At 38.3% G+C, this 16,005-nt stretch overlaps 1 protein-coding gene across 2 annotated transcripts in view; it reads left to right on the top strand.

The window, feature by feature from the left end:
- BICC1 (BicC family RNA binding protein 1) overlaps positions 1-16,005 on the top strand; it is a 102,258-nt gene that overhangs the window by 29,477 nt on the left and 56,776 nt on the right. For both annotated transcript variants that reach the window (XM_027694118.1, XM_027694117.1), the window contains exon 2: positions 4,280-4,326. Coding sequence is in view for 1 of the 2 variants with exons in the window: in XM_027694117.1 (XP_027549918.1) it covers positions 4,280-4,326 (47 nt within the window). In the remaining variant the exon portion in view is untranslated. The remainder of the gene's footprint in view (positions 1-4,279; positions 4,327-16,005) is intronic.

Below are 16,005 nucleotides of genomic sequence, written 5' to 3'. Positions count from 1 at the left end.
AGAAGGGTGGAGTGGTCTCCTAAGGCAGGTAACCAGGCATGGCTTTCCAGGGCTCATGTGGGAACCTTGTCAAAGCACAGATACCTTCCTGTTTCTCATTAGGGGCTCTGAGCAGTTGTCTTTGTGCACATTTGTTTGAGTTCAAGGAGTACTTCCATTGACTTGGTAGTGCTTTTGCTGTAGAATGAGCTGTTAGAAAGTTAACTGCTCTTCTCCGATTTTTTTTTTTTTTTTTTTTTTGCCTCATGTTTGTGGTCCCTGGTCCTGCAGGCAGATGAGCCTGTGGTTCTGGAGAAGACTTAAAAAGGTGACTTTGTCTGCTGCTTCTGAATTTGTGGTTGCCTGAGCACCTTCAGCTGCCAGAGTTGCCAGTCGAGGGACCCCAAAGACCTCCACCCCTCTGCCCTTCCCAGCTCAGTAAGAATAGAGGGCTCTTCCAGTAAATGCTATTTTTTGTGCCAGATACGAAGCTAGACCTGGTGGCTGCACAGGAGGCTCTGCCATCACATGAAGGGGAGCAGCAAGGGCTTTGGCTTTTGGTTGATGAGGTGTTCTTATAAAACTAAAGTTTGTCTTGTCTTCTGCAAGTAACTGCTTGGACCTGTCTCCTTAAGCATTCTCACAGTGGCTGAGGATAGTGGGGCTCTAGCGACCTGCATCTGTAGGAAGAAAGCTTGAAAAGTCTTTTTTTATAGTTATTTGAAGTGGAATTTGACAAGCCATTAGATAACTGTTTGTTGGCATAATATTTCCTGGGTTAGGGTTAGTGATGGTATAACTTAAGTACTGGGCATTAGTGTCACTTCTCAGTGTTGTTTCTTACTGGTCTGGTATTTTGAAATCACTAATTTTGAGAATCATTAATTTAAAAAGTCAGAAAATGTGAAACTTTGTCTATTAAAATCTGAAAGCTTATTTCAAATTTGAGATGGGCTGTGTTGTGCCTTCCGTGGCAGCATAGGTGCAACTCTGCTGGTGCCCTCAGCCTCCTACAAAAGGCTTGTTCTCTTGGGTGTTTCAGAAATTGGAAGCTTAATGCTTTTTGAAGAAAGCTTGGTTTCATAATAAAATTTTAATTACTGTTAGTAAGATTACTAAAGTAATCTGCCAGAGTGCATCCATCAGACGTAAATTTCAGGAGCTTCTTAATGTAGTATTTCAAAGATAAAGTTTATTTTCAGAGTCGGGGTTAATACTCTCAAGATTTGTTTGGAAAGAAGTTGATCTTGGGATGTGATGATCTAGCAGACTTTTTTTCCTAAACACAAATTAAAGTTTGCTTTTATCTCAGTTTATCTGATTTGAGGTAAACCTCAATGGCTCACTAAATTGCAGCTGCTTGCAGTGAGCACTGTAAATGGTTTGTGCTCTTAATGACTTCTGCATAGATTTCATAACCCTGGAATGATTCTCTTGCTGATTTTCCCTGAAAAGATGCTGGCTTTGTCTTGTTGAACAAAATCTATTTAGCCTCTCAATTATAAAAGAAATGGATAACTTTCCCCTTATTTTTGGCTACTCTTACTGTTTTCAGAAGTGCTAGAACTGCCTTTGCCTATTTTGGAGAGGAAGGAAGGCTTTTTCACACACCTCTTGGAAGCTTTCTTAAATATAGGTACTTAGTTTGGGAATAAACATAGATGAAAATGTATGTAATTGTGAGTAGCATCACAATTCATAAACTGTTGATGAAATTTAAGTTTTCTTAACTGTAATTTCTCCTCCAGAAAAATAGGAAATTTTAGGAAGAAAAATGGAAGAGTAAATAGATAAAGTTGGTGCAAAGAATTACAGCAAGAGGAAGGGGGGCAAAAGGAGGCAGTAGCTGGAAAATAGCTAACCTAAAAGGAAACATAATATGACTTCATGTGTTTCATCTTCAAATTTTAGACATTTTTTCCTTTTATAGTGGAATATATTGCTCTAAGTGTAACTCAATTTAAGACAGTTCTGAGCACTTTATTTGTTCAGTGCACAGTGAAGATGACAATGACTAGATCACCTTAATATAGAAAAGCAGCCAAATGAAAAATTATCAGAGTGATACCTCTTCATGCATTAAATCAGGCTGCATCTTGGACATGAAGTGACAAAATGCCAACATATTGCAGCATATGTCTCTTATGTGAAGAACTGCTTTGAGGCACAGACCTTCAACTTCATTCTTTCCGAAACCCCCAAACAGTCTTCCCTGCCTTTTCACAGGTATCATGAGACTTGACAAATGGATTATCAGAAAGTATCTTGTGTTGAAGTGTATCTTTATAGCATGATGTAACAACTAAACCCACTGGTTAATAACTAAAGATAATTCTAAAGTGCCATTTGCTCCAACTTCACTACTGCCTGTACTGTTGTGGGGGTTTTTTCCATGAAGCCAGTTTAGGATGTTTGCATTCCCTCTTCTTACTTTGTCTGTGCTTGTTGGCCTCTATCAGTTGTACCATCAGTTGTTGTTGGGGCTGAGCTGTAAATCAGGTCACCAGAATGATTCAGATTAAGAATAAACCTACAGTAAAAAGCTTGGAATTCACTTTGTCAGCATTCTACTTAAATGCCCTGCAGAGCATCACTGCTATTATCTAAGCCATCTCTTGTTTGTATTCAGTTTAGAAATCATGCATTTGTAGCTGGAACAAAAATCTATCTATTCCCAAAACTGTAACTTCAGCCTCACATCTGTCATGTTCTCATCTCCAATTTATCTCCTGTACCCTGTGATTAAAAGCATCTTGGTCCCATGTTTCACTTGAAGTAGTGTGGTTCCCAAAAGCTTTTCATGGCTATTCCAGAGTTAATGGAAAACTTATAAAGTCAACATATATCCATGAAGTGGCTGCTTCAAGAAAGTTGGTTTTTTTCTGCTAGTACTGGTAGCTTGTAAATCTGAAAAACTGAAATCTTCCCTGATTGTTTTCTCTGCTTCCAGGAAACCTTGTTCTGGTGAAACATGCACCAGTTTTCTCATACAGGCACTTCAGGGTTTTGAAGGAGAAGAGGGCATTATTTTCTCAGACTTCTGGAATTGAGGAGTCTGGAATTGCTCTGCAGCAAGATGACCGTGGACAGGTCTTCATTTGCTGCCTCTGCTCTGGCTCCACTTGAGTTAAATAACGTGAACTTCTGAACTGTACTAGATAAAACTTCCTAGTGTGCACTTCCTCCATGGTATTTAAGTGTTGTTATTGATATTTTGAGAAGCCTGTTTCCAATGTAGTGGCACTGCTTCCTCTGGGGTAGGAGAAGTCATCTCATGCCTCTAGCCTGTGTCTGCTTTCTTACATTTGTTATTAAATTGTGTTAGCTGAGTTAACATTAGCTTAAGAGTTTGGAATTTCTTGTGTAATTGGAAAAGTGGGGAGAACTAAGGGATGTAAACTTAGCTTTGAAGCCAGTGGTGGGGTGAGCTAGAGGTTTGGTTTGTACATGAGAAATACAGCAAAATCATGATGATGATAAGCTTCTTCAGTAGTCCAGTACTCTGTTTGGAGACATCCTTTTCTTCAGGGAAAAGGAAATTATCCTCTGCACAATCAGTCTGAGCTGCTGTATTTGAATTGGTTGCCAGGTCTCAGGTTGCAACACAGATAAACTCCAACATCAGCTGTATGGAAACAGTTGTCATTTTAAGTGCAATCATGTACATTAACTAAATTTCCAGTTATGGGATTAAATACATGTGGGAGGTAATCCAGGTCCTAACCCAGGTCTTGCTCTTGAAATCACTAAATATTGCAATAGCTTCCTGTGAGCTTCCAAGCCGTGTTTTACAACAATGTTTTGTCCTGCTGTTGAGGTGTGAGCACAATATTGAGCAGCACTAAGTGTTTAGAGTTTTTGGCACTTTCTCAGTCTTGATAAACCAAATGGCAGTACTCTATACTTCAATATAAAAAAAAGCACAATAGAGGAAAAGTGTTTTTTTAACATGATTTTTTTGTCTTGTTTTGGTTCTAGTTTTTGATCTTGATATAGCAAGTCGTGTGCCCTCCCAGCTGTCTTTTGATCCTACTATTAGAATTGCATGGCAAAGTATGTAGTGTGACTGAATTGTTATACTTACACCATGTGTACTTTCCAACTAAAATATCTATCAGTGTGTTAGACTTCTAGTATGCAAATGTAAACATCTGTTTGGACTCAGGAAGTGACTTGCAAGAGATTGACCTGGGTATTAGTCAGTACTCAGAGCAGCATGTACTCATTGAGAATTTCTATATGTAAGCCTGTAAACTTTCTCCTATGTTTTTAATGACCAGATCCTGCTTTTGTTTTACAGCTGCTGCAGAGGGCAAAGGGAAAAGTGGGGAAGACTTCTTTCAGAAGGTAAGATATCTTAGTTCTATGACAGCAGCTGACTAGAGGAGAAATTATACTCATTGCTCATTCATGAGATCAACTAATTAGACTTCTCGTGCAGTTTCTACTGTATTGATCAAATTTTGAAAAAGTTTGTCATTTAAAGTGTCTACTAGCCACCAGCCATATATGGGATTGATGAGAAATAGGTTCTTTGGTGTATGCTACTGTCATCCATGCACAAAAACTTCTTAATAATTTAATGATGTTAACAGTTCTTTAACTGACAATGTCAAAATATGTATCATGAAATTTTGTTATGCTTAATAGCAGGGGGTTAATCCAGATGTTGTGAGGTGGTCTTAAAGATTTTCTATCTGTGGATAAATGCTGCATCCTGTTATTGAAAAACTGACTTGCAACCTCTTGTGATATTGTTGAAAGTGTAAATATTTGGTTGAGAAATGCAAAGGCCCTTTTAAGAAAGAAATGCACAATCCACAAAGTGATGCAATAAAGTTTGTGGTTAGACAGAGACACGGAAGGACTGCAAAAAGAAGTCCTGCAGCAACTAAACTACAAAGAGAAACATGGTCAAGAGTAATGACTTGGAAATAACTTCTACAAAGCAGCATGGTATTGGTTTGTTGCTGTTTGGATTTTTTTTCAAGAATAGTGTGCAAAGTATTATTAACCAGTTGTTCATGAAGATCTGCATACTGTAGGCTATTAAAAACAATGAGCTGTTTTATCTCTCTGTACCACAGAGAAGACTGAATTTTGATGCTTTATACTGAAAGGTCTTGAAACTCCTTTTTGACTTGTAGTCCGTTAAAGTAATTTGCTGTATTTTCATGTTTTCCTTATATTTTTGAGTGGTACTTCCCAAAGGTCTCTTTAGATGTGGAATACTTTATCCTTCACGTGGTTGTCAGATGCTTTGATGAAGGCTGTTGGGGAGGAGTATGTACACTGCCAAAATGTTTGTTTTAGAAAGAATTTTGTAGGAGTCTTCAGATTTATGTTGCTCTTGACTGTCAATACTTGTTATTTTTCCAAATGTGGTGCTTGTGCTTAACTGTCTAATATTAGTGTGCACAGAGGAAAATGTGTCAATAGTTCTTCCTTAGGATTTTATCAAAATGCATGGTTTCTTGCTGAAACAAAGCTAAGCCATAGCAGTGTGTGCTTCCTTCTACACATTATTCATTTAACCACAGTGTTTTCTCTCACTTGTATAAATCTGCTCACAATTCTTGAAGCTGTGGATAAAATATTCCCTCTGTGTGGGATTGAGTGGCTTTTGTATTTTACATGTGTATGTGGATGCCTGGTTATTTGCTGTAGTTACGATGTACCTTTGTTATGTAGTTATTAGTGTAATAGCAAAAAATACTGTTTTGAATTCAACAGGAAAGGAAAATGTGCCGAACTTCAAGTATTTGAATAAAAGAGTGGACTACTTATCCATACTGATAATACAATGACTGTCTTGGCATTAATATCTTGTCATATTTATGCATAGATATTATATAGGCACAGTATGGGTGCTGCCATAGGTTCAAGCTGCTTCATTTTGACTAGCCACCTTCTTAGTCTCATCAACAAGGTAGTGCAGATTTCTGAAGTTCCTAAGTACATATACACAATAGTACAGCTAATAAAACCAGATGGAAACTATCTTCTTTGCGTTTTCTTTTGTTGGAAGAAATCTTTGAACAGTTGCTCATAGCTTACTCACCGTCTCTGTCTGTGCAATTTCCTTTAATCAGACCTGAACTTTTTCCTTTCTCATGTGAAATGAATAAGGCAGAGTATCCAGAGGTAAAATGAAGAACTTTTTCATGTGTTTCAGGTTGTGTGGTGAGGAAGAAAGTGATTTGTAGCATTAGAAACACCTTGCAAACTAAGGCAGCAAGATACTTTCAGAAACTTGATATGAATTTGAAGCTATAGGAAACGCATATTTTTAAAGCATCTTTGAAAATGACACTTCAGGACATTATTGGCAGGCTTTTGAGTGGAGCGGGGGGGTAAATGCAGCATTCAAGAGACATCAAGAACTTGAAGGTATAATTTGCATGAATAATGCAAAAAATATTATTATATTGTATTTTCTGATGAACTACCCTCAGTGCACTGGAGTTAACTCTTGGGTGGAAGTGATGTTAGAAGTGAAACAAGTTTTCATATGATTGTTGAAATTACAGGTAACGAGGCAAAGGTTTGAGAAGGTGTCAAGACACGCAGACCAGGAGGGAGGAGAGAGGAGGCTGGTACTGGGGGGAGTGGGACAGTGGTGGCTGCTGGCAGATGGCTCTGGAAGTGGCTGCTGGTCTTGCTCTGTGACTGGTCAGTGGAGAACAGTGCTCAGTTCTTAATTAGCTCGTCCTTGGGAGGAACTGAAGTTGCTCACATGCTCTCTGGTCAGGCACTCAGTCTGGATTGTTAACCTGTGTAGAGTGTGCCCTAATGAATTTCTCAGGCTATTAGAGGAAGTTAATACAAGGCTTTGGTGCTAAGTAGTCTTTTCCTGGTCTTTAAACATGAGAAGGCAGAATTACTTTGGGTTTGGTAATCAAGCAGACTGTCGGTGGATGTGAACTGCTCCTATCAACTTTTAACTTTCAGAGTTGAATAATAACAATTCAGATGTCAAAATGCATTATTTGACTGAGCATTTTAACAGAAACAAGCACATCTAATGCAGTTGTTGGTGGAGTTACAGAATAAGCCCCAGTTCTTGGCTGCAAGGGCCAAATTCAGCTAATATCTCTGCCCTGTCATGGCAGGGAAGATCAAGTGATGAAGTTCCCCTTCCTCTGCTCCTGAGTGGAAGTCAAAAGTAGATAAATGTCTTTTGGTAGTGTCATTTTAAAAAATCTGAGAACTTTATCACACTTTCTTCTAATATTTCTAAGTTTTAGTTTTGCTTCAAAATTGGGAAAACCTAACGTCGTCTAATCCAGATTTTGCAAAAGCCACTGGGGAGCTGCTAATAATTTAGCAAGAAATAAGTAAATAATGGGATAGTTTTCTCTCTAGAGCTCTTGGATCTGCAGTTCAGTGACATGTAATCTTAAATAAATATGGATTGGTTTGCTGTTGTGTTACATACTATTTATGTAAAAAATCCTTGTGGACCTTGCTCTCTAAATGGTTGTTCTAATTTATTCTGTGAGAGGAATACATAATATGAAGTTATTACTTGTTCTTGATCCAAAGCCCATTTTCAGTTGATGGTGGATTTTTTCCATTAAGTTCCATAACATCTGGTTCACGCCTCATAGGCAAGCAATGCTTTTTCCCAGACAAAGCCAGGACGTGGTTCCAAGGAACATATAACTTATGTAGCACTATAGATAAGCATGGCACTCTTATATAAAATGTAAGAAGGTGGTGAGCCTCTGCCCTGAAGAGTTCATAATCCAAAACAGATGAGGGTTGGCCGTGTGGACAGAGAGGAATTTAATGCATCGTTTTGGTTTGCTTTTAGCTCCTGCATCATCGAGATTTTGGTTTTTTTTTCTCTAAACACTTGGCAACCTTAGTGCTGATGGTAAACTTTCATTCTGAAATTTCTTGGGATAAGAGTGTACCTCAGGCTTTCTCCTGGGACTATCAGCAGTAGTAGGGTGGGTGATAGGTGAAGGCTGTGGGTTCAGTAGAGTTTGGATGGAGTTCTTGGGCTGGTGTGGGACTGCATGTGCAGAAAGTGGTGACTGGAAATGATGCACACCTGGTGCTCTGCTCAAGTGCTTGACTCTGGGTCAGATTTAAGCTCTGCAGCTCAGTATAATTCGGTGTGTATGTGTTAGTCATGGACTTCTGGAGTATCCCTGATGGGGCTCCTCAGCTCTTGCTTTCCTAGCTTTCAGGAGTCCATTTGCAGAGCTTGATTTTGTGGGAAGGACAATATACTAAAAGCCAGCTGTAACCTATGGGGTTTATCATTTCTGAGTGTTTGAGTTTATTTTACCTTTCATGTGTTGAGGTGTGTTTTTTTTTTAAATCAATTAGAAATGGTGTTTGCATGCATTTAGCCAGTTGCAGATACTTGGGGGTTTTAAGATATCTCTGGATTTAGGCAAAAGGTGTGTTTAAATGCTCGTGCTTCTCTTGACTGCAGACTCTGTTATTCCCTGAAGGAGATGTAAACATTCTTGAAAATATGAAGTTGCAATTGGACAAATGTTGCATGTGTGTACCAAAATATCTTCTGTTAATTACTGGGAGCTCAGGAGTATAAAGAAAGATTAGGAGGTTTTTGTTCAGTGGTTGGTTTTTTTTTTTTCCCTTCCTATCCTTGCTTGTAACATGTTTAAACTGTAGCTTCTAATTTTATTAAATAACTAGCACCTTAAGTGATACTGAGGGCATTTTGGAAGTGCTGTGTGGTGAAACCATCCTTTAAAACCAGTTGGTCATTCAGTACAGGTATTTGGAAACAGTTTTAGTAAGAGATTAAAAAAAACAACCAAACAAAGATAAAAAAACCCAGCAATTATTTGAAGATGTGAAAAATAGGTATGTCTAATTGCATCTTGAATCATGTTTCTGTTAAGTTCTTCTATATGCAGTAGCTACTAGCTAGTGTGCATTACCTTTTATTTGTTTAGGAAGCTCTGGCAGCTGCCTCAAACCCTGTTTGCTTATCTGAGCTGTGAAAAAACTTGGTTTGCAACATCCTGTATTTTCTCTTGTGTCCTTCAAAAATATATGTTGTGTTGATCTAGGGCAAACCTAACTTCTGTAGAATTCTTATATGTGAATATATTGATACTGTGTTGATATGTATACATGAATACTTCTGTAAGTATAGCTAGTATATTCTGATACAAATAAATTTAGCTGAAAAAAGTTATTTTTCTGTTTGCAGTAGGTCAAGCTGAAAGTCTATCAGTCTTCCTCTTAATCTCTGAACATGAAGCGTATCTAGAGCTTCCAATGCGAGTGGCTTAGGGCATTTTCAGGCATTAAAAATATTAATCATTGACCTGAGACTAAGATGTCTCAAGCTAATTATTATCCATGTTCAGCAGTGAGTTCTGAAAGGTTTTCTTTGTGTCTTCATCCATGACTTTTCTCAAAGTGCCTATTTATAGCTACAGTTTCCCTAAGGCCATATTCCCATTTCTGATGGCAACCGCTCAGCTATCGGTTTCTTCTCGTGTTATTATCTTGCTGGTGAGACATAATGAGTCCAGGGTGATTTTATACATTATTGTCGTTGTGGGTCTTGTCTCTATTTCAACCACAGGACCAGTTTTGAACTGAGGAAACTGGTTCCACACATTCCCATTTTTCTGGGTAGAAATCAGTCTGTGCATTAGCGTTAAAATAACCTCCTGATGTAGAGTTTGGCTCATGGCTTATGACAAGGATATATTAAGGCCATACGTTTCCAGAATTGGCTGGAAACACCCGGCTTTGCTGGGCTGGGCTGGGAACGCTGGCATGCACTTCTAATTTATAGGGAGCTTCCTCTCATTTAGCTTCCTGGGAAGAGGAAATGACTGCTGGGAGAGGGTGGTGTGGATTAGGGGGCTGAAAGAATGTCAGTGGCAGTCAGCATTTGCAGGAAGTTTTGGGATTGAGAAGTTTGTCTCCCCTTTGGCAAAACCACACCCAGTGGAAAGGAGACTGTTTAGGTTGGATCACTTTCTCTACAAAGGTAAATCTAGAATGCTTACTTAACTTTTTGCTTGGTTCAGGCAGAGCTAAGTGGTGGGAAGGCCTCATTTTTGTGGGAAGCTGCATTCATCATGTCTTTGGTATAGGGACCTTTCTGTCAAGGCAGTGGAGTAATTACAAGGGGTTTTTATTTCATTTAATTTCTCATTTGTTCTGTGCTGCTTCTGATGCAATGGGCACCATCTTGAGAGTTGACCTGTAATATGAAAATGTTCTCTGATGGGCCTCATCTTTGGAGTGCCCAGTGCAGGTTGAAGTCTTAAAACAACAACTGTCCTTGATAAGTTGCTTGTGAATAATTCCCCTGGCCAGAAACAGTGGAGATTTCGATCCCATACTGTTATGCTGAGTGACTCTTTATATATCACTGCTTGGAGCTTGAGTTCCAAGTGAATCAGAGTCTTAGTTGATAAAGTTCAATTTTATGCCACTTTTTTGCTATACTTAACACTTTGTGCAAGATCTCTTGCATTGTGCAGCAACAGAGGAGGAGTGATTTGTCACCAGAGTCTCAATTGAGATGCTTAAAGCTTTTCATTCTGGGAATTCAACCCTCCCTTAAAACAGAGGAGGGATTTCAGTCCTCAGAAATGCTTGTACTCTTTCCCTTGGGGGGAAAGAAAAAAAAAGAAGAAAAAGATGACTATGAGTATGAGTGATACGATTTAAGAATATACACTAGGTTTCTGATTTGCACGGAGGAGACTTGCTGATTCTGCTTTTGGAGAGGAGAGTTCTTGGTGTTTTTAACTGTGATAACTGTGTTTTAACTGTGTTCTGTGGGGGCTTCATTTTTAAGTAATACTTTTTTTCTTTTTTATTTTTTTTGAATTTCCCCTTTTTCCTACTGTTTGTGTAGAATTCATAAGTGCTGTATACATGGATACATTTATAGCTAATTTTTTTGCATGCTTGAATAATCCCTTTACATTTTTTACTATACTTTAAGTCACTTATTTAAAATAAAAGTATTACCCCTGGCCTTTGGCTAATATTTCCATTGAGGGTAAACGAAACATTCAAGTCAAATAAAGGAAGGGGTATAATGTTTCTCCCCAGGTAAGGGCATGTGATTCATAGTTTTGTTCTCACTTAACCCTATTTGCTGAATTTGTAAATAAAATACAAAGTTCTGTAAATATTCTTGTTACAGAAGGTTCACTTAATGCAGTTTTGGGCAGCAACAATACTGCAATATTTGCTTTTAACAAGACCCATGTTTTAAGAATGATCCTCAGTTTGTTTCAGGTGAAGTGAAGGTTAAAAAGAGATGCAGTGCATGTGTGTGTGCATACGTGCATGTGTTCTCATCCCTTCTAGGCTTAAAATCCCTTGCTGGAAAAGGAAACAATATAAATTCCAAAGCCATATCCACACAGGTAGCTTTCCCAATTCCCTCCTTTGGGATTTAGAGCTTTTATGTACAACCTGTAAGTCTGAGTTGTAAAACTGATGTATTTTACTCTGCTGCCTTTATTGCTTTTATACATAATTTGTTCATCAGTTTTTTGAAGTATTATCAGCTGATACACATTGATCAAAATGATTAATAAATACATAAATACATTATCTATGATGTGAACCTTGTCCTCTAATTTTAGCTTTGCTAACTCTTCATCCTGCACATGCCTTAGTTCTTGGTAAAGTCTTTAGGAATAGTTGTGAATGTCACGTGCAGATGGCAAATTTGAGTCAGTCTGGGCTAGGATATAGTCCTTGACAACAAACAGCCTGTTTGCTGCTTGGTGGAAGTCTCAAAGTCTGTAAATGCAGACCAGAAAATTGTTGGTCATGAGAAGCTGGAGGGAAGCATGTTGGTGTTTTGCTTAGCTTGACATGAAGCTGTGTAGCAGTGTGCAAATGGGAAACAGGCAAGTTTGCCTTCTGTTCCCTTTTTATACATCAGTCTAGATTAGTTGGAAAATTGAAAACCACTTTAATGCTTTTTTGATAAAGTTATTTTAGCATTTAGTGAAAACTTGAAATAAAAATCAGTTTAACGAAGATGGACAAGTGGGCATGTGAAGATCAATTTCCTGCAGTACTGAAACAAATGACTTGGAGTAGAAGCATGAACAAAAACTGAACTTTATCCATATTCCATAGAGTAGTGTCTAAAGTAGCTTAAATATTTTTCAAGACAGGTGAAATTAGGGAAGAAGGACTGGCCAAGTGGTCATCACCTACAGATACTTTTCTAAAAATGGGTTTGGGGTTTTCTGGCTGTTGGAATATAAAATAGGAAAATCATGTGCCCCTATCCTGCAGGATACATGTGCACTTGTGCCCTTGCAGTTGGGAAGGTACTGTTGTTGTAATGCTCTGTACAGACACAACTGGAGCTTGACCCGTGTCCTCCCTATGCATTGTTTCATTGTGTATTTTAAGCAGTTTACACATACATGTATATTCTTAGTACTGACAATCTAAATTAAGAGCAAACTTATTAAGGAATTTTCTGTGTTTTATGGTTTAATGCTGGCTATGATTCCACTCTGTAAAGGAGATGGTTTTTCTGCCACACAGGAGCACAAATTGCAAACTCTGGATGGTGGTGTAGTCTGGAATATATGGGAGTCTGGGGGCCATTGCCACTGTTACTGCTCAGGAACAGCCTCTCACCCTTACCTGCAGAAAGGTGGTGATAATACCTTCTTTTAAAAGCATTAATTTTGACAAATATTGAGTTCTAGTTGGGACAACAAGGCTTGGAATGTGAATCTATTGTTGTATCCAAAATGCTGGCCAGACTTCGACAAGAGCTACATATTTGCCCCAAGCTTTGGGCTAAGTTTTGTCATCTCCTTTAACTTGTTTCATTCTTCATATTTCCCTGCCAAACCCAGTAGTCCTTGATGCTGTACCACTGATGTGCCCTGGCTCCCTCACATTCCCACTGGCAGTTCCTGGGGAACTTCACGCAACTTCTTTTTGTGTCTTGTTCTTCCTTCCCACCCTTGTTCTTCCCTTGCTTTCTCCTCCCCCCAACCCCCCAAAAAACAACAAACCATTAAGTATAAAACTTCTTCTGGTTCCAGCTACACCCATTGCTCTGTTCTTGCTGCCAAAAGCCATACTCAGGGATTAGTCATCCTCTCGGGTTCTGCTGCATCACCCCTTCTGCATTGGAAGAAGAAAAATAAGTATCAACCCATGTAGAATTTTACTTGTCTGCTGTGACTCTTCAACTCAGGTCTTCTCCTGCTCACATAGAAATATATTTTTCTTTAATTTTCATGCAAATTATATTCCATGGTTCAAATAAACTATAAAAATAAGCTTATTTATACAGCTGTAAATGCATACAAACTGAGGGGGCTAATCCAACTTCTTTCACAGCAGAAGATGCAAGATGAAGATTTAAAGTCTCTGAAGCAAAGTATTCAGAGACTGGCAAAATCTGTGTGTGTGTGTTCTTACTAGGCATCCTGAGGTCTGATTTGAAAATTATCACATACTCATTGATTTGGCTGATACTGAATTAGATTGAACATGTAATGATTTTATTTTCTGAAATGCTAATTTACATATAATTCTTAATGAGTGAAATCTTCACTACTGAATTTAGGCAATTTTTTTTGAAGGAGAGTTAGTAAATTGGATAACTAATCCCTTTGCTTGTTACTCTTGTCAATTACGAGCAGATTTTGCATCAAAACTGTGACTGTATTTATGTTGAACTGATTTTTGTCTGTGTCTCTTTTCTTCTTAGACAGAAAAATGTTTTTGATGTCCAAATTAAAATTGCTGATCAACTGGAACTTGAAACTTCTAAATATTCTTTGCACAACCCCAGCTTCCATTATGGTTCCTAAAGCTGTGTTCAGCAAGCAAGTTTGTGCTGTTCCTATTCTGTTTGATTTAAAAATACTTGTTGAGTTGCCCTTCACTTTTTGTGGCTTTTGTCCCATTAATACTCCATGTTTATGGAAACATTTTTGAAAGACCATTATCATGGTACAGGTTTGGTTGTTTTTTTTTACTATTTGTTTTCCTGTGTTTATTTTTTTTTCCCCTGCTGTCTTGCACAATAACTCTCATCTTTGTCTCCTATAAAACTGATGGAACAAGTTTTTGTATCTGGCAAAAATGGCTTTCCAAGATGGGGCAATGGGGATGGATACAGTGATGTAACAAATCAATCATCACCTTCCCTTCAGCAGCTATGGAGTGTTGATTGGGTACAAGTTGCCCTACACAGAGTTACTTAGCTATGGTCATCTCTAAAGAATTGCTTATGTTTTCTTTAACCTGAAGGAGATTCAATTTCAAAACAAAATGACCAAACATCTCCTGACAGAATTTCTGTTCTCATGTAAATAATACTTCTCCAATCCTCTCTGTCCCTCTCTGTCCTTGTCGTGCCCTCACACATGGGATTTTCTCCACTGCAGCAATTTTTAACTGAACACAGTTACACTGGGAAGCACTTGTTCCCTAGTGATACCTGTTGTGGGTTGTTTATGGCTCCGAGTGTTTTATAGTTCTTGTCTTTTGTTAGTGAGAAAAACGAAATCTGTATATAATAATTCTCTAGAGGTGCTACTCCAAGATACGGTCATGAAATATAAATGAACAGAGTCTATCCTGCATTTCCAGTCCCTCCCCAGTATCTGCCTGATGGAGAACTCAATCCCTCCAATTTTGTTGTTTTTGAGGGGAGGGAGGGCTGCTGATGTAGCTCAGCCATCTACATTTTGTGTCAATGAATTTGTAATTCACCCTAGTTTTCTCCTCCCCTTGGCTTTTTCCTTTGACTTGTTGCACTAGCATTGCATCAGGCTTTTTTCAATTTTAAACCTCATGCTGTTTGGAAAAATAGCTGTTCTTTGGTCATTCCTTTTTTGTCTTGCTAGGATATGATTTTATATTGAGAAATGCTCTCTGTGAGATGCGTAAATGCAGGGTTGAGAATGCCATAATCTTGACTAAAGGTAGTTCAGGATATAGTTTAGGCCCTGTCTTGACTGTATGCTCTGTGGTAACTTTTTTGTCTGCACACAGAGGCAGTTCCTGAGTAAAAACCAAGATCTAGAAGGATGGAATTATTTGTCCCTATATTCTTTTTTGCTTTGTCACTTAACTTGCTGAAGGAGGAAGACCTGCCCACAGTACCCCAGAGGGGTAGGTTCCCTTTCAGAAGAGCTAATTGTTGAAAGAATCACTGCTTAGTTCCCTATTTCTCATCCATTGCTGTGTTTTATTGTCTCTGTTTCAGAGACCATGGTTTTTGATTTCGTGGACGTGATCACCTGTAGTTATTCAGCTTAATGTTCTTTTGTATTATTTACTAAACTGGTCTGCTAAATACTTCATGCAAGATGTTCAACTGTCAGCATTTGTCAGCAGGCTCACGGGCAGGGTTTGCTGACAGGAAATGGAGTCTGAAATACTCCAAGTAGCACAGAATTTAGGTGCTCCCTCAGGATTTCCATTGTTTGGCAGTAGAAAATAAGGCACCTCTGCAGCTCTGCAAATGTTGAAGTGTAAATGTCTAGTGCCATTGATGATGATGTTCTAAACCTGGTGTTTCTGTTTGTTTTCAACCTGCACAGAGAAACTTCTTAAAAAAAGACATGGGCAGAGACATAAAAAACCACCAGTGGGCAAACAATTTGATTACTTTCTAGGGTTTTTAATTGCATGAAAAATTCAGGGTATCTAGAAAACCCAGTATTATTTACTTAAAATAAATATATATTCTTGCATACAGATGAAGATAAATACATACCTGTTCAGAAGATATAATTTAAGTGTTTGTAAGATTTTTAATACCTATGCTTATTCATTGTCCAAGTACTCTGTGTACTGAAATGGTGTATGCATCTTCTGTTGTATCGAGCAAGGTTAAACTGAACAAGCTAATTCCTCACCCTGAAAGAGAAGGTTTTTCCATTGATGAAATACAAACTGGATTTTTTTTTTTGCCAGTTACATTTGCATTTTTGAGGGTTCCTTTTGTCATTCCAGTTGGAATTAGCTGCTTGTTGAGCTAAAGTTGAGAAAAAAATT

The sequence above is a fragment of the Neopelma chrysocephalum genome, unplaced genomic scaffold (assembly GCF_003984885.1).
Source record: "Neopelma chrysocephalum unplaced genomic scaffold, ASM398488v2 Primary Assembly neopelma1_96, whole genome shotgun sequence".
Classification (NCBI taxonomy): Eukaryota; Metazoa; Chordata; class Aves; order Passeriformes; family Pipridae; genus Neopelma; species Neopelma chrysocephalum.
Note: the sequence above shows the minus strand (reverse complement) of the source record. Positions and strands in the feature narration are given on the sequence as shown.